The sequence below is a fragment of the Phasianus colchicus genome, chromosome 2 (genome assembly GCF_987193195.1).
Source record: "Phasianus colchicus chromosome 2, bPhaCol1.hap1.1, whole genome shotgun sequence".
Lineage (NCBI taxonomy): Eukaryota > Metazoa > Chordata > Aves > Galliformes > Phasianidae > Phasianus > Phasianus colchicus.
Window position 1 is genome coordinate 54,078,102 of NC_143437.1, and position 21,100 is coordinate 54,099,201.

Consider the following 21,100-nt stretch of genomic DNA (forward strand, 5'->3'; position numbering starts at 1 on the left):
CAGTCCCCTGTGAATAGCACTGATGCATTGCTTGCTTCCCCTTCCAGGTAATTAATGAGTAGATTTAACAAGATTGAACCTTTAAATCCCTCTGGTATCCAAGTAACCTTCCTCCAGCTACAATATGGTTCTGTTTGTTTTGCCTATATGGAGTGTTTGTTCCTGGAACCCACTGAAGAGTTATGATAGGAAGTTGTGCATGTATGCCTGGAACAGCACAAAACAGAATTAAGAGAAAAAGGCCTTTTGTTTCTTTGAGCATAGGGAAGTCTTGAAATTAGTCTGGAACCTTTCTGTCAGAATTTGGAAAAGAAAAGGTAGGCTGAGCTGTATAAAAACCACTTTCTGGGTTTGGAGCTGCTCTGCTGCAATGTCCTCATGTTTTGGATGCAGAATCCTACTCTTAGCCTGCTATAAAATGAAGCCACTTTTTTTGCATGACAGATGACTGAAATGTGCTACTTTCAGACCTAAGCATGCCTAATGGTACTTGGCATCTCATGAACTCTGCCTCAGTGTCTGTGGTCTAAACTCATGTTCTTAAGGTGTCTGCACCAGGGTTTTTCTCTGGAGCCCTTCCCAAAGACACCTTGTTTACTTATGTTCTTTATCACAGTGTGGCTTTACTGAGGAATTTTAGGACAAGTAATGCTTTTGCAGAGGGCTGCAGTTCTCAATTGTTAGCGATGGAGTTACCCTGACCCTTAACTTGCATTGTTCCCACATTTTACTGTTTAGGGTGAGGCCCTATAAAAATGAACACCACACAGGGCTGTAATTTGTGTCCCTTATAAAAACAAAATCCAGGGTTGAGCACTTGTCTTCCTGTAGGTCTCCTGTGCAGAAAAGGGGAGTATGCAAGAAATTCTTTGAGCTGCATCCCCTGTGATTTTTAGAGTCGCATCACAACATACTGTGAGTTGGAAGAGACCCACAGGTGTGACTCCCAAGCTGGAGGGGTCTTAAGAGGAGTGGCTGAGGGAACTGGGATTGTTCAGTATGGAGGAGGTTCAGGGGAGATCTTATTGCTCTTACTGCTATGAAGATGATCAGGGGACTGGAGCACCTCCCCTATGAGGACAGAGTGAGGGAGCTGGGCTTGTTCAGCCTGGAGAAAAGAAGGCTGCGAGGTGACCTCATTGCATCCTTTCAGTACCTAAAGGGAGCCTACAAACAGGAGGGGAATCATCAACTCTTTGAAAGGGTTGATAACTGCAGGATGAGGGGAAATGGTTTTAAGTTGAGGGAGGGAAGATTTGGATTGGAGTCAGGGGGAAATTCTTTACAGAGAGAGTGGTGAAGTGCTGGAACAGGCTGCCCAGAGAGGTTGTGGATGCCCCGTCCCTGGAGGTGTTCAAGGCCAGGTTGGATGGGGCCCTGGGCAGCCTGGTCTAGTATTAAATGAGGAGGTTGGTGGCCCTGCGTGTGGCAGGGGAGTTGGAGATTCATGATCCTTGAGGTCCCTTCCAACCCTGGCCATTCTGTGAATCTGTGATTCTTTCTCTGTAACCACCTGAAGGGAGGCTGTGGCGAGGTGGGGGTTTGTGTGACAAGTGATAGGACCAGAGGGAATGGCTTCAAGCTGCACCAGGGGAAGTTCAGGTTGGATGTTAGGAGAAATTTCTTCTCCAAAACAGTGGTCAGGCACTGGAATGGGCTAAGGCACTGTCCTGGAGGTGTTTAAGAAGCGTTTAGATGTTGTATTGAAAGACACGGTTTAGTGATAAATATTGGTAGCGGGTGGGCGGTCGGACTGGATGAACTTGGAGGTCTTTTCCAGCTTTGGTGATACGATTCAATGCCTGCCCGTTAATTGGCACATGCCGAGAGCAGCTGGGATGGACGGAAGCTGACCGCGGCCCTTTCATCTCCCCCTTTCCCGAGCCGCCTTGCATCTGCCGGCCGGGGCCGGGCGGGGCCGGGCGGCGGCTACGGGAGCTCAGCTCGGCGCGGCTCGAAGCGGTGCGGGATGTTCTGCCTGAAGGGTGAGCGGGGCCGAGCCCCGCGCTCGTTTCCGGCTGGGTTGTGTGTGGGATGGAGGAGGGGCGCTGAGATGTTATCCTTCGGGGGGAGGGGGAGGAAAAAAAATAAAAAAAAGTTGATTCGTTTATTCAATGCTTTACCGAGAAGAACGTGGACGTATCGCTCCTTTTGTGAGCAGGGAGCGGGACGGGCAGCCCGCGGGGAAGCCGCAGTGCCGGCAGACAAAAGGACGGGCGTGTGGCGGACTGGGGGTTCGGCTCCCGGGGGTCTCAGGGCCCGGGAGGAGCAGGGAGAGGAGCTGCTGGGGAGCCTCAGGGAACGGGGTTGTGCTCGGCCGAGGAGAGAGGGAGGGATCGAGGGTTTTAATTGGCATTCCTGAGAACGTTCTGCCGATGTTTTTATTCAAAATCGGTGTTGTTGCAGCTTTTTGTTACCGAGGTGCAATGGTTGGAAGCCGACAGCGCGGAGCTGTTGTAAGGAGGAGTTTAGGAGCTGTAAAACACACCCTTTCCCAGTGAAAGAATAGCCGGTCGGGTTCAATGCTTGGCTGCTTGTCAGCCCGTGCTCGGAGTATTTCGCTCCTCTCGGAGCTGTTCAAAACGCCGATTACTTTCGCTCTCCCAGTGGCTTCTATTTGCGCTAAGGATCTCGGTACACTTGCCAACCGTTAATGAAAAAGCAGACACGAAGTTTCTTTCCGGCCGATTTTGGAGGTGAACCCGTGTTTCTAGGCAAAACCTTAATTAATGTAATGGCACGATTTTGCTGCGCATTGGATAATCTTAAATGAAATAGCTGCTGTGTACCAAGCACAAACCGACCAACCAAAACAAAACAGCTCTATTTAAACTGCAGAGCAAGGGGTTTTCAGTCCATGACATAATTCAGCGGATCACTGGAATTTAGAAACAGTGACAGTGGAAACCTTTTAAAGCATTAACTTAGAGATACGGACCAGAAGTTGTTTAAATAAAGAGTGTAGCAGATAAGCCATTTTGGGTAACTAGGCAGCTGGTAGGACTCGCTCTTCTGTATTTTTGAGCACCTGGTTGAAAATGAACCCAGGAGCAAAGTTTTCAGAGAAGTCTTATGTCCAGCAATAATTCAGTACGGTGATATTCAGAATAAAGCAAAAGTAGCTGTGCTTTTTAATGCATCTCCAGTTGAACGCGTGGGAAATTGTTCTCAGATCGTTCAGGCTGTGTTTGTAAGGCAAGTTGTTAGTTGTGAGGCACAAAGCCTACCATAGGGCCGTGCTTCAAACGCGCCAAGGTACTGGGGAGCTTTGTTGAATAGCCGTGTATTTGGAGTATTTTTCCTCTTCGTATGCCCTTACGTATTGTTTTCTCTAAACCACTATTTTATTAGTTTACAGTAGGCTTCTCCCTATCTTAAAGAGCACTGGTTACCATGCAGTACATTATTAACTTGGGTTTGAAAATGAGGATCCTGAAATAATCATTACTATTGATTTCTTTCTGTTAACCTCAGCACGTGTTGGAGAGAAGTGCTTGGGAACTCATCAAGGGGGAGGATTTGTTTGTCTTCGAAGCTGCACAGCAGGTCTGTCTCAGATACTGTTTTTGTTTAGGCTCTGAAGGCCCTGGGAGGGGTGGTGAAGTTGTTTACACACTGCCCTGGCTCCCACCTTGTTTTGTTGGTGTTTTTTTTTTCAGTCTTACGATGAGCAGCCTTGATATGACAAGTTGTGGGTGGTGAGTTTGTGGAGTGACAAAGTTGGTGAGCTTGGTGGTGTGGGTGTGTTCTGTGTGTAGGATCAGTTGATGAAATCCCTTCTCTAAAGCCACATCTCCGTGTATCCTTAGGGCCCTGGCCATGGAGCTGCCTCTTGCTTTTCTTTTCCTTCTTGTAGCTTTTTCTACTCTCTTTTCACAGTCCCTAGTGGTGGCAAAGGGATACAGAACCTGTTCTTGCAGCCCCCTTCCCCATTATCCATGAGATGCTTGGGAGAGAATGAGATGGGCGGTGCGTGCCTCTGCCTCTCCACCAAGTGCTTCTCTGTTCCGTGGCACGGCTGCTGAGCTCACCCTGGTACACGCAACAGGAGTTGCATCAGTGCTCGGTCAGAGCTGGGCACCCCTAGTGCAATATAACACGATTGTTACGATTTGGAATTAGAGAGAGATAAGTGGTAGATTGAAACCTTTTTTCTTCCAAAAAGCACGATTCCTAGAAGGTTCACAAGCTGCAGTTTGTTGGCGTGTGCTAAAAATGAGGTGACGTTCCTGTGATATTTGCCTGGAGTTTCTCTTTGGTTTATAGTTCTGGTTGAAGGAAAGTAGTGCCAAGAAATACTGTGAAGCAGACATTTGTGCTTACTGCTGGCCTGTGCATGGGAAGTATTTTCCATCATTGCTTGTCTTACAGCTGTGGATTTGAGAGGGAAGTCTTTTATACTAATAATAGCAAGAAGTTATGATAGAAGTTATCCATGAAAAATCCCAGGCATGTGCTGCTTGCTCCCTAGAGAAGGGCTTCATGGTAGAAATGGAGATTTTGTTTTATTATTTATTTGTTTAAAGGATCACAGGCCTGCTCACCAGTTGTCTCATGTGTTCTGTGCATGTAAAGGCATTCCTTGGATTCTTTTCTTGGCAGTGTTCTCATAAAATATCCAATGTTTGAAATCAGAAACAGATTTTCTCTTTAAACAAATACATTTTCCAAGTTGAACTGGGCAAGCAAAAGTTTGTAAAACTTCCTTTCTTCTTTCTGTCAATTTTTTTTTTCACGTGCAGCAATCCCAAGTGAGGGAAGGGACTTGCAGTCATTTAAATGGAAGAATCTGTCTAAGTGAAGATCCTCTTCAGAATCTAGGATTTAGTTTAAATCTAAGAAAAGAACTGATTGATTGTGCGGTATTTGTTCCCCTGACTTCATTTCAGTTTTTTAATCCTGTCTCAACTGTGTGTAACCACAGTTGGGCTTGTGAGTCAGATCCATTCTTTTTGTGGTTATTTTTTTGTCATATGCACGATTTCAATAGTGAAAACAACTTTGAGGATGCTTCTTATCTGCAAATCTTCGAAATATAAAAGCAATTTGAAAATACGTGGAATTAATACAAGCAAATTAAAGAATTAAATTTTAGAGACGTGACTGTTTAAGCTGGTGAGCCTATGGCTATAAGAAGCTCTCTGCTCTGTTCTTCATTACTCTTTTTGCTATGCTGTTCTCTGTGCCATTTCTTTTCCTGTCCCCATCCATACCATTGCTGCCTGGTTCACCTGTGAGGCAGCTGTGGGCTGCCACTGAGGGAAGTCTTCACATAACTTGGTCTTAACAGCTACATCTGCCAGAATTCTTTGCGTGGCAGGACAGTAATGAAGAGATCTGTCAGATACGCTATGTTCATATACTGTGAAACAAATCAATTTTTACATCAATACAGAAGGGATTTTAGAGTTTAAGATTGCTTGTAGTTTGAATTTTTTTGTTGATTAAGCAACTCTTTTGTCCTGTGCTGAAGGAAAGAGTGGGGGTGAAGAGGTCCGTACGTGGCTGTGTGTGTTCATACCATCCGATGCAGGTCTGTCCTCTTTGTATCAGAGAGCAGTGAACAGAGATTGCTTCCAACTGTGCCTGAAAGTACAGAATAAAATTGAGCATAGTGAAAGGAAGATGGCAGGTTTGAATAGGAAACTTTTCCCTGAAGTTAGTCACGTGTTAGGGAATATTGAAGATGGTAATGTAGTTCTATTTTGTCTCTTAAGTAGCTAACTAAATTGGAAAGGGGCACATGGGAAGGCATGTGTAGAAGTGAAGTGAGCTTCCAAGGCAGCTGAGCACTGAGGCAGGGTCCGTCAGCTCCACCTGTTCCCTGGGTCTGCGTGCAGCTGGAGGGGCAGATGGAAGCCCAGGGATGCTTCTGCAGTGAGGGCTGAGCGGAGGGGAGCTGCTCCCCAGCTCTTGGCCCCGTTATGGGGAGGCGGCCCCTAAAGATGTTTGTTCATCACGTTGGTCAAATGTGTTATGTTTCTTAGGGCTGCTTCATTTGGCTGCCCTGACAGGCCACCAAACGGCACTGGCTCAGGACCTACCAAATGAATGCCTTTTGTTTGGTGTGTTTGCTTTTTTCTTATTTTGGTAACAGAACAGGGTGTGGGCATGTATTTTTTCCGTTAAGATTTTTAAGGAGGCCGATGGCAGTGGGTGAAGCTGGGCTGAATGTAATCAGGTGCTAGATAAACATCTCCTCCGGTAGGCATGCTAGCCCTTCCCAGGGCACACGGGTCTTTCACTCTGTTACCCTAAATTGGTGTGGAAACAAAGCGGGCATGGGTTTAGCTGTGAAGGCAGTTAGTGCAGAACCTCACCTTCAGCAGATCTTTAGCAGATAATCAGAAACGAGGAGATCCGGAGAGCTTTCAGTATTTGAATGTAGCTTGTGTTTTTTAAACGCAGCTGCGGGTAAGCACACAGTCTATTCAGGTGTCGTTCTTCAGACTTTGTGAAAATTGACTTGTCTGCTCTCACAACCGTATAATTAGCATGCATCTTTGCCTCTAATTTTACTTTCACATGGACATTTAATGTGCTCCCTCCCTTTCTGCTCCTTGTCTGCTTCACTGCAGGTTGCAGTAGGACTCCTTCACACAATACACACAGTGCTGTAATCTTGAGGAGGGACTAATGGCAAATGAATCATTGGTAGAACGATCATCTGCTGTTTTCCTTGACCTGCTAATGTTTGATTTTTAAACAATACCAACCCGCTATCACCTAGAGGCTTGTGACCACAGTACATACAGATGGTGGTTGCTCTGCATCGCAATAGGAGAGGGCAGTGAATTTCTGCCAAAGTGCAGCAAGGAGCCAACACTGTTAATTTTAAACAGCAAATCCGTGGAGATTAAAGAATATGAAAACATAAGAAGAAAGTAGCATGCACAGCTGATGGGATTCATAAGTATTGAAAGAATTTCACATTGAAGTAGTCTTTGAAACAGCGTGCACATACTTGAAACCTATAAATATCTTCACACATTTTCAGTGGTTTAAGCTTAGTAATGGTCTTGCATTGCTTAAGTATAGCGTTACCAGATTTACCAGATTTGTACTATCTATGCTTGTCACTTGTCTGCAATAGCTTTTTTTTTCTTTCCCAGAAGCATTTGTGCAGGAGACTGATGTGCTTCTGGGGAAATGCCATAAACTTTGGTCAAATAGGAGATCTGCTTCCTGTGAAAGCACATTGCCTGGCATTAAGAGATGGAAATTTTATTAATTCTTCTATTCAGAGTCCTGTCACAGCTGTGGTCCTGTCTGTAGTTAATGTCTGGTGAAACAGCCTATAATTACCCCAGGCATCTTATTCTAATGCTGTCCTAGTGCTGTCTGACTCCCTGTCCTCTAGAGCATCCCACTCTTTTCTATCTGTATTTTAAAAAATTCAGAAAATGTTCCTGGCGTTTAAAGCTCTTGTGCAACTACTTATCTGGAACTTGAGACTTGAAAATAGTTTAAGCTTAATTGCTGATCTGATGCACAGAGGTTACAAAAGTATGGCTTATTTAGTCTAGTTGGTAGCTTGGGAGGTAAATATCACGATGAGAGAGGAAACTTGTTGAAGTTAAAGTACAGTACTGGCACAAGATGAATGGTTTTGAGCAAGCTGTGAATTAATTGAAGTCTGACATTAAAAGATCCCAAACCATCTGAGGAGGGAAGTTGTGGAACAGGCTTCCAAACAGGATAATGTGGACAAAGAGGTTTTTAAGATGGCTCTTGATAAGTTTTGGTAATTTAAGTCAGAATTTCTATAGCTAGTAAATGAGATTTGTAACAGTGGTCTTTTGGGCTAAGTGGAGGTCCGGGCACTGGACTGCATTTGTACTGTATGATGCAGTCATCTCATGTTTAAGTGCTTTTGGTGGTCTGTGAGAACCAGGAAGAATTATCCCTTTACTTACTTAGTTGCACCATCTGATATTTGTCTGTTTTGTTCTGCTGCAGGTAAAGACAGGGTGAGGAACAGGTGCCCTGCAGGTCCTCCTGGCATCACACAGGCTTGCAAGTGTGCCCCACTCTCTAACCTTTCATTTAAAATGAGAAACAGGCACTGCTGGTACAGAGATCTTGTAGGCTTGGGCTGGCTGGGACTCCTGGGCTTTTCCTGTCCCCTTCTAGCATCAGGTGCACTCCAGTTGTACGTTTTATTTTATAAGTTTCCTGCTCTCACAGGGACCTCAGACATCCTTCTATCTTCTCTTTCTCTTTTCCTGTGCTGCCCTGTAGTTACATATGTGGCAAGATACTGCAATATCTTTCTGCAGTTATGCTTGTTACCAGGGCTTTCTTGACCTGGAAATTCTCCAAACTGAGAAATCTTTTGGGAATCCCTTCCCAACATGGCATCCTGGTTCCTTTCTGTTTCTGAGTTTTAGTCCATGCTTACTCTACTTTAAACTCATCAGTAACTGCTGAAATGAAAAGACAGAATGGCAATTGTAGCCATACCTGATAGTGAAGACGGGGGCTAATGCTTGTGGAAGCTTCAGCACAGCCGAGAGCCCACTCTCAGAAGGGGCACATGCTCTCTGTGCCTCAGCCACAGAGGCTTGGATTATTTTGTGCATTTTTTAGTCTTAGGAGAATTGCTGCCTGTTTAACATGCTTATGTGAGATAAAGAAGCATGAAGCCTAAGTAATGAGGAAAGCCCAGGTTTTTCCTGCCTTCATTATTGAGGTCAACCAGCTGGACACTCTTGCCTGAAGGTTTAATTTGCAAAGAGATTATATATATATATTTTTTTTCCAGTAGGTTGGGTAAAAACTTCCTGCTGTCCAAATGCACACATGCATACATGCATCCTTCTTTAGACAGTCAGGTTTATTTTTTGTCACAGTTTGATACCTCAGAGGAACTCAGGAGGTTTTTGTAGATGCTGGCAACCATGAGATTTCACTTATGCAGCAGTCTGTGGCTATTTCCCCATTCAAACCAGGTGTCTGCTGGAAAACAGATTGTGGCAACACCAATGTCTTCCTGAGGAAGAAGGGTACAGGTTGGTTTTAAACTTCTGTCCTGGCAGGAAGTATTCTAGGAGGGGAATCTGAGGTGGGAACTGGGTGTGAAGTGATGAAGGCTGTGGAAGTAGTAGTAGTATGTGCTTAGGACCTTAATTAGAATTTAGAAATGAAATATTTCTTTCTCTCATGCCTGTTATACATCTGTCTTCAGAGAATTTTATGAGGAATAAGATTATTTTTGTTCTCTCTTTTTTTTTTTTTTTTTTTTTTGGAAAGGGAAATTTGAAAAGGTGAATTGAAGTTGTCATCTTGGTTTCTTTGTTGCTTTTTGAAGGCTTCAGAACAATACTTTTCTGTGCTATGGGGTTTCACCCCTGAAACACCCTGTTTATCCTCCATGAACAGATTTTGATTTCTTTTCAAAGCCTTATCTTTCCTCAGCCTTTGGCCTGTCTACTGGTACTGTTGTGATTCTGGGTGTGCTCTGCAGCAGCATGACTCCAAGAACAGTGCCACCGCCTCGTGGCTGTCATGGAATTGCTGCCATGAGGTGTACGCGACCCTGATGGGTTGAACACCTTGGATCTTCACTGGAGATCTGAGAGGCTGAAGAGATCTGAAGGCTGTGCTGCCATTCAGCAAGACCTGGACAGGCTGGAGAGCTGGGCTGTAAGAAACCAGAAGAGGTTTAACAAAAGTAAGTGTAGAGTCTTGCACCTAGGGAGGAATAATTGCATGCACCGGTACAGGTTGGGGGATGACCTGCAGGAGAGGAGCTCTGCGGAGAGGGACCTGGGTGTCCTGGTGGACGACAGGTTGGCCATGAGCCAGCAATGTGCCCTTGTGGCCAAAAAGGCCAATGGCATTCTGGGGTGCATTAAAAAGAGCGTGGCCAGCAGGTCGAGGGAGGTGATCCTCCCCCTCTACTCTGCCCTGGTAAGGCCTCATCTGGAGTATTGTGTCCAGTTCTGGGCTCCCCAGTACAAAAAGACAGGGACCTCTTGGAAAGAGTCCAGCGGAGGGCCACAGAGTTGGTGAAGGGCCTGGAGCATCTTCCCTATGAAGAAAGGCTAAGTGATCTGGGTCTGTTTAGCCTTGAGAAGAGAAGACTGAGAGGGGACCTGATCCAGGTCTATAAATATCTAAGGTGTGGGGGGCAGAGTGGCGAGGCCAGACTCTTTTCAGCAGTGTGTGGAGACAGGACAAGGGGAAACGGCAAGAAGCTGGAGCATAGGAAGTTCCGCACCAATGCGCGCAAGAACTTCTTTACGGTGAGGTGACGGAGCACTGGAACAGGCTGCCCAGGGAGGTTGTGGAGTCTCCTTCTCTGGAGATATTCAAGACCCGCCTGGACGCCTACTTGTGCAACCTGGTGTAGGGAACCTGCTTTGGCAGGGGGGTTGGACTCGATGATCTCTGGAGGTCCCTTCCAACCCCTATGATTCTGTGATTCTGTGATATTCTTGTTGTGTTCTCCTGATCAGAGGTTGCTCCTGTTTTCAGATTCTGCATAAGTACAAGCTCACGTGGATGTGTGTGTAAATCATTTCATGCACAGAAAGGCCATGTGCTCTGGGAGATTTACAAATAGTATTTGAAGTATGAAAACGTGCCACAATTTGTTTCGAAGTCTAGTCTTAAATTGTCATCCTCAGTTGTGTAACTTTACTGTCATTTTTTCCTTTAAAAAGAAGTCTAAGGGGAAAGAGCGACTTCAGAGTACAAAAAAGTCTACAGTGACCTGTTCAGCCTCAAATTTATCTTGATCTGTAGTCTGAAGAAGATATATTCTCTCAAAATCTGTAATTTCAGACTGTGTAATTCTGGAATTACCAGGAGTGTAGACTTGGAAAGTTACATCAATTTTCCGTGTCTTGATTTGTGTTTTTGATGTGGCCCATGATGCATTTTGCATTGCTCAGTCATGGCTGTTTAAGGGAAAATCTTTCCCTGGCACAAGGATGTCAGCATATGGGGAGAGTAATCTAGAGGGGGACTTATTTTTTACAGCATTGCTCAAAATTTCAGATTTTTTTTTCATTTTTTTCTAGTGAACAGACTGATTTTAAAACCCATAAACAATGGGATTTATTAATTTGTGTGTTTCCACGTGGCAGGTGCTCAGATAGCTGTTCTTCCCTAGTGGCTTTGTGAAGCTCATCCATTTTATTTATTTTTTGGTGGTGGTTTTTTTTTTTTCCTTTTTTTTCTTTTTTCAGAGCTGTAGTTCCAGGTGCCAAGAAGGAAGAGTTACTGGTAGACTGGAACAGCTCTACCACATGTGTTCAAATAATTTTGTAGCAAAATCCAACACTGTAATTGTAAGAACAGTTCACTTCAACCATTAATTTGGTATTCTGCATAAAGCAGCAGTCCAGAAAGGTTCATGTTAAAGGTATGAGAAGAACAAATCCATGCAGGTTTTTTTTTTTTGTAAAAATCAGGGCTTATGTAAAGGATACTAAAAGTTACACAGCATATGGGTATCTTATTGATCCCTGGAGTCACGAGCATTCTTAGAGTGTGATTTTTGTCCTGGATTGAAATACTACAACTTTGCACTGCTCCTCATTAGACTAATCTTTCCGTGGTAGTGGCCACATATTTTTGTCATTACTCTTTCTGCTGGAATTTGATGCCTGATCTACAAATCCCAGAATTTACTTACTTTTTTATGAAAAAATAGCGTTTTGTGATCTGTTATAAAGTATGCAGGCTACATCTAGCCATAACTCTTAAGAAATGGATTCTAAGCTGGCTTACCTTGCATAAATATGATTTTCATCAAACTGATAATTTAGATTAAAAATTTCGTATTTTTGATATAAAATATTGTTTTAGTTCTTTCAGTATACTTTGCTGAGAGATAAGCTTTCCTCAGTCTGCTGGCAGAAGTGTGTGACATACACCAGCGATTAGGAAAATCTATAGTAGTGAGTATTAGGGGAAATGGACTCATAGCTGGGAGTGGTGACTGTGAAATCCCAGTGCCTGTGGCATTGCCTGGAGCTGCCCTCCGGACATGGAGGTGGCAAGGGGGTGCCAGGAGGGGCATTCAGGAGCTGAGCAGATGGTTGACCAAAACCTGTGTGTCAACTTGGCGATAGCAGGCTGTGCAGTGAAAAATGTGATTACTGAATTGTTTTTTTTTATATTAGGTTCACCATCCTCACTCCTTCACCAGCATGTTAGTATTATTGCATTAGTTTCTTTTTTTTTTTTTAATGTAAAGATTAAGGGCGGTACTTCATGCCAAACATAGAGACATTCTGACGTACAAAATTGAAGCGCTTCTAGAAATACGCAAAAAAATGACCTCACTTGATATGAATTTGAATCTTTAAGTCTTTTCCATTGTTTGTTCTTGAGGGCCCCCTTGATTCTCAGTGGTGTCAGTTCAGAAGAGAAGCTGGGCAGAACTTCCTGCACGGAAGGACATGGGCTTTGGGTGGCCCCTTTTGGTGGATGTTTTTGATAGCAGTGTTTGTAGAGCGGTGTAAGTTGCTTTGGTTTTATACTGAAGCCCTCCCATGCATTAAGTCCCATGATAAGCTTCTTGGGTTGAAGGGAAGTTGCTGCTGCTCCGAGTCAGAACGGAGGGGTCTGACCACTTGGGAAGAAGACAACAGAAATGTTGTCAGGGCCTGCAGGGATGCGACGAGGAAGGCTGAAGCCCACCTGGAATTGAATCTGGCAAAGATGATAAAGGATAATAAAAAAGGCTTTTTTAAAGCATGTTAACAGTAAAGGGAAGACCAGGGAGAATGTGGCTCCCCTACTAAGTGAGGGGGGTGCTCTGGTAATGGGAGATGCTGAGAAGGCGGAGATACCGAATGCCTTCTTTGCTTCTGTCTTCAGTGAAAAAGCTCTCTCTCAGGAATCCTGGACCCTGGAGGTTAGTGAGAGAGTGTGGGGAATGGAAGACTTCCCTTTAGTCAGGGAAGAGGCAGTCTGAGAGCGCCTAGGCAACACCAATGTTCATAAATCCACGGGACCCAATGGGATGCATCCACGGGTGCTGAGGGAGCTGGCAGAGGTGATTGCTGAACCGCTCTCTGTCGTCTTTGAGAGGTCTTGGAGAATGGGGGAAGTGCCTGAAGACTGGAGGATAGCCAGTGTCACTCTGGTCTTCAAAAAGGGCAAGAAGGAAGATCCAGGTAATTACAGACCAGTCAGCCTCATCTCTGTCCCTGGGAAGGCGACAGAACAGCTTGTGCTGGATGTCATATCCAGACAACTGGAAGAAAAGGAGATTTTCAGGAGTAGTCAGCATAGGTTCACCAGGGGGAGGTTGTGCATGACCAACCTGGTAGCCTTCTACGATGTTGTCACTGGCTGGGTGGATGGGGGGAGAGCAGTGGATGTAGTCTACCTTGATTTCAGCAAGGCATTTGATACTGTCTCCCATGACATCCTTATAACGAAGCTGAGGAAGTGTGGGATAGATGAGTGGACAGTGAGGTGGGCTGAGAACTGGCTGACTGGCAGAGCACAGAGGGTTGTCGTTAGCGGTGCAGAGTCTGGTTGGAGACCTGTAACCAGCGGTGTTCCCCAGGGATTGGTGCTGGATCTGGTCTTGTTCAACATCTTCATCAATGATTTTGATGAGGGGATAGTGGCCACCCTCAGCAAGTTTGCTGATGATACGAAGTCGGGAGGATTGCTGACACTCCTGAAGGCTGTGCTGCCATTCAGCAAGACCTGGACAGAGTGGAGAGCTGGGCAGAAAGAAACCAGATGAGGTTTAACAAAAGTAAGTGTAGAGTCTTGCATCTAGGGAGGAATAATTGCATGCACCGGTACAGGGGACCTGATCCAGGTCTATAAATATCTAAGGTGTGGGGGGCAGAGTGGCGAGGCCAGACTCTTTTCAGCAGTGTGTGGGGACAGGACAAGGGGAAATGGCCAGAAACTGCAGCGTAGGAAGTTCCGCACCAATGCGCGCAAGAACTTCTTTACGGTGAGGTGACAGAGCACTGGAACAGGCTGCCCAGGGAGGTTGTGGAGTCTCCTTCTCTGGAGATATTCAAGATTCGCCTGGACACCTACTTGTGCGACCTGGTGTAGGGAACCTGCTTTGGCAGGGGGGTTGGACTCGATGATCTCTGGAGGACCCCTACGATTCTGTGATTCTGTGATGCTTCCCTCTTCAGGCATACAATGGGAGTAGGGAGATAACTTCTTTCTTTTTCTGTTGCCATGGTAATGAGTTTAATAAGCAGACCCACTCTGGGCAGTCCTCCTACAACTCTCTGTCATCATTTAATACGAGTCATGGAATAAGCTGTTAGAGGTGTGACTCCTTCATTTTGTGTTGTGTGTTTGTGCTGTACTAGCCTGCTTGGCTACCCATTGTGGCTCCAGATGGGCAGCTGTCCTCTCACCCTGTTTCTAGTGAATTGTCTGTTGCTCTGTATTTTTATAATCACAGAATATCCTGAGTTGGAAGGAACCCACAAGAATCATCAAGTCCACCTCATGACTGTCTCAAATTCAGCTTGCCATTAAACAGAGCCACCAGATCCCTTTCCATGAGACTGCTCTACAGCCTCTCATCATCCCAGACTGTGTCCCAGGGTTGTCCTGTCCTAAGTGACGAATGGGACCAAGCTCCTGAAGCAAGGCAACAAGGGTGGCTGCTGTTGAGACTGCCACTAGTAACAGCTTCTCCTCAGAAGTGTCATCTCTCTGATGATTCTGTCTTCTCTCCCAAATATGCATCACCTCCTTCACAGAGGCAGTCTGGTTTGTAAAAAGCGCCAACAAATCTCTTCATCTTAACAAGTCTTATTTCTGTATGGCAACAGAGCTGAAATAGAAAAGCGCAGAAAGATTTTTCTGATCTACCTGCTGCTTATAATGCTGGCTTTACTTGCTTTCTCATTTGACTCATTTGAATATTCCAAAGCAACAATCAAGATTTGATATTTTGCATCAGGCACTGTTTGTTGCTCCTAAGAAGGCTTTCAAATTGAAAGAAAAGATTAATAATTGCAACACACAAGTGCATTTTTAATTTCCCAGGGTCTGTCAATAATGTAATGCAAATTGTGTTTTTTCTTCTCCAGTATCTTACATGCTGTATCTCAAAACAATTATTGGATTAAAAGTAATTACAGAGGGCTATTACATAACAGCAAAAGAAAAAATGAAATTAAGATATGGAAGAGAAAGTAATGGGTATTCTTAGAGTTGATGAGGCGAGGAGATATGGGAAGATAGTTCCAGATCATAATGCAGTCTCAATGCAAGAGATATGTGTGTGAAGAGGCAGAAAAGAGCTTTTGATGGAAGCAAAGATTTGCAGCAATCTCTGCATGGCTTTATTGGGAAGAGTATTGAGCTCACAGTAAATATGAGATTGGAGAAGCTGTTTTGCAAATAGGGATAGAGTTGATCAAGAATGCCAGGAAGGAAGAAATTTAGGAGTGTTTGTAAGGTGTTTTTTCTTTCCAATAACAAGTTGATTATTCACATTGCTCTTGGTTTATTTTCACTTTTTTTTTTCCTGTCTTTCTGTTGTGTCCAGGTGATACGTGTTGGCAGGTCTGCAGGTTCCATGTGGTGTAGGGGTGCCCAGGAGCAGCAGCCCTGGCTTCAGGAGCCATAGTAGCAAAACACCATTACCTTCAGAGAGTTGCATCCAGCTGCTTTTTGTAGCTTTTTACGCAGTGTATTATGTTGATTTTAGTTACTTAAGTCCTCGAAGAAGAAAAAAGAAAAAAAAAGAAAAAGGAAGATAGAAGCTAGATGTGTTGTATGGTCACAAGCAGCTGATGAAAACAATTCCATGAGAGTGCTTAGGGGTAACAGCATGGAGCTCCAAGTGCACCCAGCTGTGGAGCAGCCGCCCTGCCTCAGCCCTTTCATCACTGGAGCTCATTGATGTCTCTTGGTATTGTAAGAGCTTTTCCAATGTTTGATTTGCTTCAGGAATGGTAAAGCTGATATATCCTGCTCTCTTCCTGTTTGAGTTACTGATTTTCAGTTAAAAAAGAAATTACAATACCTCGTGGTTGTTAGGTTTTTTTTTTTCCCTTGCTTTTGAAATTCCTTTGTTTGCTGCTTTTATGTTTGATGAATGTGAATCAGGACTTGAGATACACTGAATGTTTAATGCACAAAAAAGAGGAAGGGGCTGAGAGAACAACGTGTCCCAAAGCCACAAGCTGGCAGTAGCCAGAACAGAGACACTGGGGCACTGCAGTCGGATGCAGCTGTGGTCCCACTGTGTTACCTGTTGTCCTTGTGCAGTCTGGGGATCCTTGCCCTCTGGGAGCATTGTTTCAAGGTTTATTCTGTGTTACGTGGCTCCAATGAAATACACTGGAACTAGATAATCTTCAAGATCCTTTCCAACCCAAACCATTCTATGATTCTGTGTTTAATGTATAAATAATATATATTTTTTACTTGTTTGTTTTACAAATAGCTGTAATTATTCAGCCAAAAAGCCCAGGGTACATCAGCCCTTTACTGCTAAAAATAGAATCGCTGTCTAATGAGGGCAAAGTTTATCCCTGTGGATTTCTACAGCTCCCTTTAATTTCAAATGTGACTCTTGGGCTTGCATTGGAAATTACTTCATTTCATGGTTTTGCTGTGCATTGTTATATATATTTTTGTGTCATTATTATAGTACACTGCATATATCACCTTTTTTTTTTCTAGGCAGGGGATCTACGAATTGTGCATCAAGACCCATGATAGAATTTCTTATGTGTATTTTTGAAGCTTATGTTGATAACTGAGTACGACTGACACACCCATACTTTGTGATTCCTAATCCCCTGTTTCCATTATGTATATCCTACAGGCTTTTAAAACTCCTACATGTAGTAAGTTATCAGTACCACTGCTGTTTTCCGAGGTCAGGAGCACGTAGGCATGTCTGATAAAAGTGCTGATGTTTTCTTTGGTTGTCTTTTTATTTTGCTTCTTGTAATCATGGAGTTAGTCACAATTTGAGGCATCCATCAAACTCTTAACAACGTTCTTTCTTTAGACCAAATGTTGTTTCCAGTATAATGTAATCATTTTCCTCCCCAATTATTCAAGCTCTCCCTAATAAGCCTGTAAAGAGATGGGTTAGCAAAAATGAAATATGCTGATAAAAGGATGAATATGCATGTCATGTCTAACAAAATCCTCAGAGCATTCATACTTGGATTACTAATAGTTCAATGTTTAAATGGTGTGAAAAAGAGTAATGAAGGAAATGCTTTTTGGGAGAGTCTCTTTATTAACAATAGCTCAAGGCTGAGAAAAATGAACGGCTTCACTTCTGCCTGTTTAAAAAATAAAACAGCACTTTAGCTGAAGTAGAATTGTGAAGTCTATTCAGAAGTTTTATGGTAAGATTTTAGGTGAAATTTTTACTCAGATTATTGTTCCATATATGCATAGGATAAAGTAACTTCTTATAGCTTTTTTGGAGAAGAGGGCAAAAGGTAAAGTTCGCAAGATACACTGTGTCTTTCTCACATGAGAACAGTACATCCAATAAGGCATCCTCTTCCCAACTATTTATGATTTTATATTTTCTAATAGCTGAGATAACTGTCATCAGGTCATGTATCGTATGTGTTACCTATTGTATGTTGCCAAGGTCTTCCAGGTGTCAGAGAAGAACAGATTTATTCTGTGAAAAATTTGTGTGGACATTAGTGCCTGCCGTATGGTAAATATACTTGTTAAACTGGATTTCAGCCCTGATCCCATTATCGTGCATCAGCCTTACTGCGTGAGCACGCATTGAGAACGTGGCTAATGGGGTTTATCTGTAGTCTGTAGAAGTGCATGTTAAATGTTATTGGGTCTTCAGGCCAATATGTTATCCTGTGTCATCTTGTTAAGTGCTTGGGAACATCTCAGTCTGCTGAACGTTGAGTTTTGCCTTTTTCCTCTATCTTATTGCATCCTTGTTTTCATTGCATGCTACGTAATAATACTGAAATCAGAAATTTTGTTCATCTCCAATAGACTGACTTTTCCCAGGACCCTCCTAGCATCAAGGTGGAAGAGGTGAGGCGGTGAGCACTGTGCCAGCTCAGCAAGTTACAGAGTTATTGCTTCATTCAGGAGCTCTTGTGCTTTGTATGTATGAGCTGGTTTGCTAGCGGCACCCATGGAGATTCACCCCCTTAGGAAGGCTGTCTAGACACCCATTTATTCTGGTGGACACAAGGATATGTTTATGTGGTTTATGGGAGAGCTGAACTCAGACAGTGTTCATCACAGTTTCTTTCTCATAGTCTGATGAGTAAATTTACTTGGCTTTGTATATTTGTCTTTGCCTCAGTGCCCCGTGACCAGCATTCAGCTGGTGCCCTTGGCTTCCCTCTATGCATGTGGAAGAGCAACTGTGCTGGCAGTTCTTGCCTTTCCTGTTGGTACGTTCACTCCTGTCCATCCCTATTGGTGCCAACGCTTGAAATGCCTGCCAAAAAGTATTAGGTTGTAGACGAGGCTTATTTCATCCCTATTCATCAAAGTTTTCTGGTACTTTTCATTCAAAGACCTGTTTTCTTCTGTTTGCAAGTTTGCTGAGATTCAACCATATGAGGTATCTATAAATCATTATACAGAGACAATTACTTCTTCAGATCATCCTGCAAAGTAGCAGAACATTAAAAAAAAAAAAGAAAAAAAGAAACAATTACCAAACTAGGCAACTTCTTGCTCGTTTTTCCATTGCCAGCACTACTGGCTCAGTTCTGCAGATACCTTCTGCTGGGTGGTGCATTTTGCACGGTGCTGCGGTGCCACAGGCAACCTGTGAGCACACACTGTTCCCAGGCAGGGCCAGAGCTGCAGACTGTAGCGTTTGCGAGGAGTTAAGGAGGCAGACTCAGAACTGGGCTCAGTTAGTTGTACTTTATGTAGACCACTAGTGTTGTCCCCTTTGTAAAAACACATATCCTCTCGTGTTGCCTCTCAAACAATCAAACTTTAAAATCTAACTTCGAAAAGCTGCTGAGGACAAAAGGTTATATGGGGTTTGTGTGCGCCTTTCTGTGCTGTTTTTCTTGCAGTTCTGATCTGAGCATGCTGTGGGCTGTCTGCAAAGCCCAGGAAAGGCATGCTTCCTGAGCCCCGAAGGAAGATAGTGTGTAGGATGCAAGATTAGGTTGGTGTGGAAACCAGCATGGAAACTTCCTTAGCAGTGCAGCCTCTGGGTGAGGCCCCAGAGGCTGTTGGCTTGTGGATGAGGGAACCGAGGGGACCTCAATTGTAATCCTGGCTTTTCCTCTCTGTAGGCAGGTTCCTAAATCTCATTGAGACTGTCTTTGTCTTTAAATAGGAATAATGCCTCTCTGCTAGAGATGCTGTGGGATATATTTATTTATGCAGTACTAACTGAGTACAGAGTGAGAACTGCTTGTATTTTGTGCTTGCTACTGTGGCTTACCCTGAAAGATACCTACTGCTTGATGATTACAATGACTCTGACTTTGAAAGGGAGTGTTCTTCCTAACATCCAAGTACAGAACTTGCAATACTTCATTTATTTTATTCAATATGTCTTTTCTGCTGTCACACCCAAGAAGAATGCAAATGCTCCTCCTACTCTTGGCAGATCCCTGCCCCAGTAGTGGTGGTTCTCTGGCTGTCAGCATCCTAGTGATTACAGCCCGTTAGCTTTAAATAAGCTTCTTGGTTGTGGCCATCTGTGTATGGTCCCAGTACCTGCTGCTCAGAGGGCGGTGAATAATCGGGGATAAGGCTTAAGAGGAGCAGCAGGCTTGGGTGGGAGCAGGAAGGGAGAAGCCTGGGGAGACAACTCAGTGTCACAGCTCTGTGCAGCCGATAATTTCCGGCTCTGTGCTGTGAGACTGGGGCAGCGGATGGGAACCCAGCAGCTAGGGCAAGCTGTTCATTAGACGATTGATTTTTATTGTTTCTTTTTGTTGTTGTTATTGTTGTTGTTGATTTTTTTTTTTTTTTTTTAATGGGATAGCAGAACCTTGCTCAAAACGGTTTGGGCGCAACCAAATAGTTTATCTTAAGTAAATCTTCTCCTTCATAGTGCTTTGAATGTGTCTGCTCACGGGTTCTGAGCTGGCCACTCCCTGTTGCACTGAACTAGCCACTGGGGACAGCGGGACCATCCTCGAGAGCAGCACAGCACAATGATCGCCTATGTGCGCTGCCTGCCTGCAGAGCCGATGGTCGGGTGCCTCAGCAGCAGCAAGTGGCAGCCGGGCTGCAAGGATGAGGATGAGGAGGAACTCATCCCACTGCATGCTGGAAGGATGGGCAATGTGTACCCCAAGTTGCCCGGGCGCCTCAAGAGGAAGCTGCTGAGAAAGGAGGATGACAGCTTCTGGCCGAGTAAGGAAGGTTGGATCCTTTTTGTTGGGTATTGTGGTTATTATTAAAGGACTAAATAGGTAAAACGTATCTGCAAGTGAGGAAAACATCCATGTTTTTCTTACTCTTTTAGAGAATGAGGAAATTGGAAAGAATCTTGTTCTGAAAAGAACATATTTTGACTTCAGAAAATGTGTGTAAGTACACAGGTGTGCCAGCAAAGTTAAAGCTGCGTAGTACTGCCCTCATGTATGTGTTCTGCTTGTGTCTGAGAGGTGTTGAGCGTTTGTTTTCAGCTTAGTAGTGCTCCTCCTTAGCAAAATAACTGGTTTAGTTGAGTGGATCTCTAATTGAAAGCCATAGAAATAATCGGTGGATGAAAGGACCGGGAGAAATAAGAAAAAGGTCTGAAACTCAAAGACCTTTAACATAGCTGATGAGTACTTAAAGAAACCTGCTTTTGAATAACCTTGGGTCTCTAAGGTTGTTTTCCCCCCCAATGTGAGAAGAAAGAATTCCTGAATTGTGATGACTCTCTCTTTTTCAAATCTGTATAGTTTCTGGTTTCATTAGCAAATACAGATGGGGAAAAGGAGAGAGCCTAGGATAGACAATGGTAATGCTCAGCTGTTTCACTTTTAGCCTTATTGCTTGCTTTCATTTTTTTTCTGACCACCTAAGCAAAGGCACCCAGCTGTTAATGGAATGGTTGCTCTAAAAAGTGTGTTTTAGGGTGATGGGGGCAAAATTTCACAAGACAAAGGAACTTTTTCCTGAAAAACAAACAAACAAGAGAGCCAGCCAGCTGTTT

General features: G+C 44.0%; 1 protein-coding gene across 11 annotated transcripts in view; it reads left to right on the forward strand.

The window, feature by feature from the left end:
• NHSL1 (NHS like 1) overlaps window positions 1-21,100 on the forward strand; it is a 165,984-nt gene that overhangs the window by 79,877 nt on the left and 65,007 nt on the right. Inside the window, exon 1 of one of the 11 annotated variants that reach the window (XM_090135713.1) lies at window positions 1,364-1,985. The exons of 8 other annotated variants lie outside the window; for them this stretch is intronic. In XM_090135713.1, the coding sequence (XP_089991839.1) occupies window positions 1,970-1,985 (16 nt within the window). In that variant the 5' untranslated portion in view covers window positions 1,364-1,969. Of the gene's footprint in view, window positions 1-1,363; window positions 1,986-18,596; window positions 20,320-21,100 lie in introns of those variants that run through there. 2 more of the 11 variants (XM_090135708.1, XM_090135710.1) reach the window with 2 other exon arrangements.